At 63.6% G+C, this 1,210-nt stretch overlaps 1 protein-coding gene across 1 annotated transcript in view; it reads left to right on the plus strand.

The window, feature by feature from the left end:
• Positions 1 to 1,198, plus strand: part of GATAD2B (GATA zinc finger domain containing 2B) — a gene marked incomplete at both ends in the record, with an annotated part of 5,040 nt that extends 3,842 nt beyond the window's left edge. The window contains one exon of the mRNA XM_019611062.1: positions 632 to 1,198. Within this exon, the coding sequence (XP_019466607.1) occupies positions 632 to 1,198 (567 nt within the window). The remainder of the gene's footprint in view (positions 1 to 631) is intronic.
• Positions 1,199 to 1,210: the final 12 nt, after the last annotated feature.

A 1,210-nucleotide genomic window follows, 5' to 3' on the forward strand; every position in this document is an offset into this window, starting at 1 on the left:
CAGCCCAGGCTGCCCTGAGAACCACAGGGTGCCATAGGGATCCATAGGATGCCATAAGGACCCACAGGGTGCCACAGGGATCTATAGGGTGCCATAAGGACCCATGGAATCATTGACTCATAGAATCATAGGCTCATAGAACGGCCTGGGTTGCAAAGGACCACGATGGCCATCAGTTCCAACCCCTGCTGTGTGCAGGTCACCAACCAGCAGCCCAGGCTGCCCAGAGCCACATCCAGCCTGGCCTCGAATGCCTGCAGGGATGGGGGATCCACAGCCTCCTTGGGCAACCTGTTCCACTGCCTCCCCACCTCTGGGGGAAAAACTTCCTCCTCACATCCAACCCAAACCTCCCTGGCTCACTTTAACACCGTTCCCCTCGTCCTGTCGCCACCCACCCTCACAAACAGCCGTTCCTCCCCCCTGCAGCTCCCAGCCCTGCAGTGCTGCATGCATGCAGCCCCAGCTGTGCCCTGGAGCTCTGCAGCCGGTGCAACCCGCCCGGCAGGAGGCACAGGGATCTGCTGAGCCCAAATGCTGGGGGAGCCCACATGCAAAACCCTCCGAGCCCCACGGCTGTGCGCGCTGGGCTCCGTGCCTCACTTGTGTCCCCTCCCCGTGGCTGTTTGTGAGCACCTCGCCCCAATTTGGGGCTCTGCCACCCGTTTCCATGGGAACCGGACGAGTCACCGGTGACAGAAAGGAGCAAATTGGATTCCGTGAATCCCACGGGGCGTTTTTGGGGCAGCAGCCCCTGCAGAAGGGAGACGGGGGAGCAATCGGGGGGCAGCAGCGTGGGCTCAGTGCCCTCCGTGCGCCCCTGCGCCGTGAGCACTGTGAGCCCCCGCTGTGCTGCAGGGAAGAGCTGCGCGTCCTTCCTGCGCGTGGAGCCCTTCGTCTGCGCTCAGTGCCGCACCGACTTCACCCCGCACTGGAAGCAGGAGAAGAACGGGAAGATCCTCTGCGAGCAGTGCATGACGTCCAACCAGAAGAAGGCTCTGAAGGCAGAGCACACCAACAGGCTGAAGAACGCCTTCGTGAAAGCTTTGCAGCAGGAGCAGGTGAGCAAAGCCACGGCGCCGCGGCCGCCGCTCCGTCCTCCCACTGCGCGTCCCCAGGGGTGGGGGTCCCTCGTTCTCCAGGAGCTGTGGGTGCTCCTCTGTGGGGTTGCCCGCCCTTGGGGTTGCCCGCCCTTGGGGTTGCCCTCCCT

Source organism: Meleagris gallopavo, unplaced genomic scaffold (genome assembly GCF_000146605.3).
Source record: "Meleagris gallopavo isolate NT-WF06-2002-E0010 breed Aviagen turkey brand Nicholas breeding stock unplaced genomic scaffold, Turkey_5.1 ChrUn_random_7180001856728, whole genome shotgun sequence".
NCBI classification, from domain to species: Eukaryota; Metazoa; Chordata; class Aves; order Galliformes; family Phasianidae; genus Meleagris; species Meleagris gallopavo.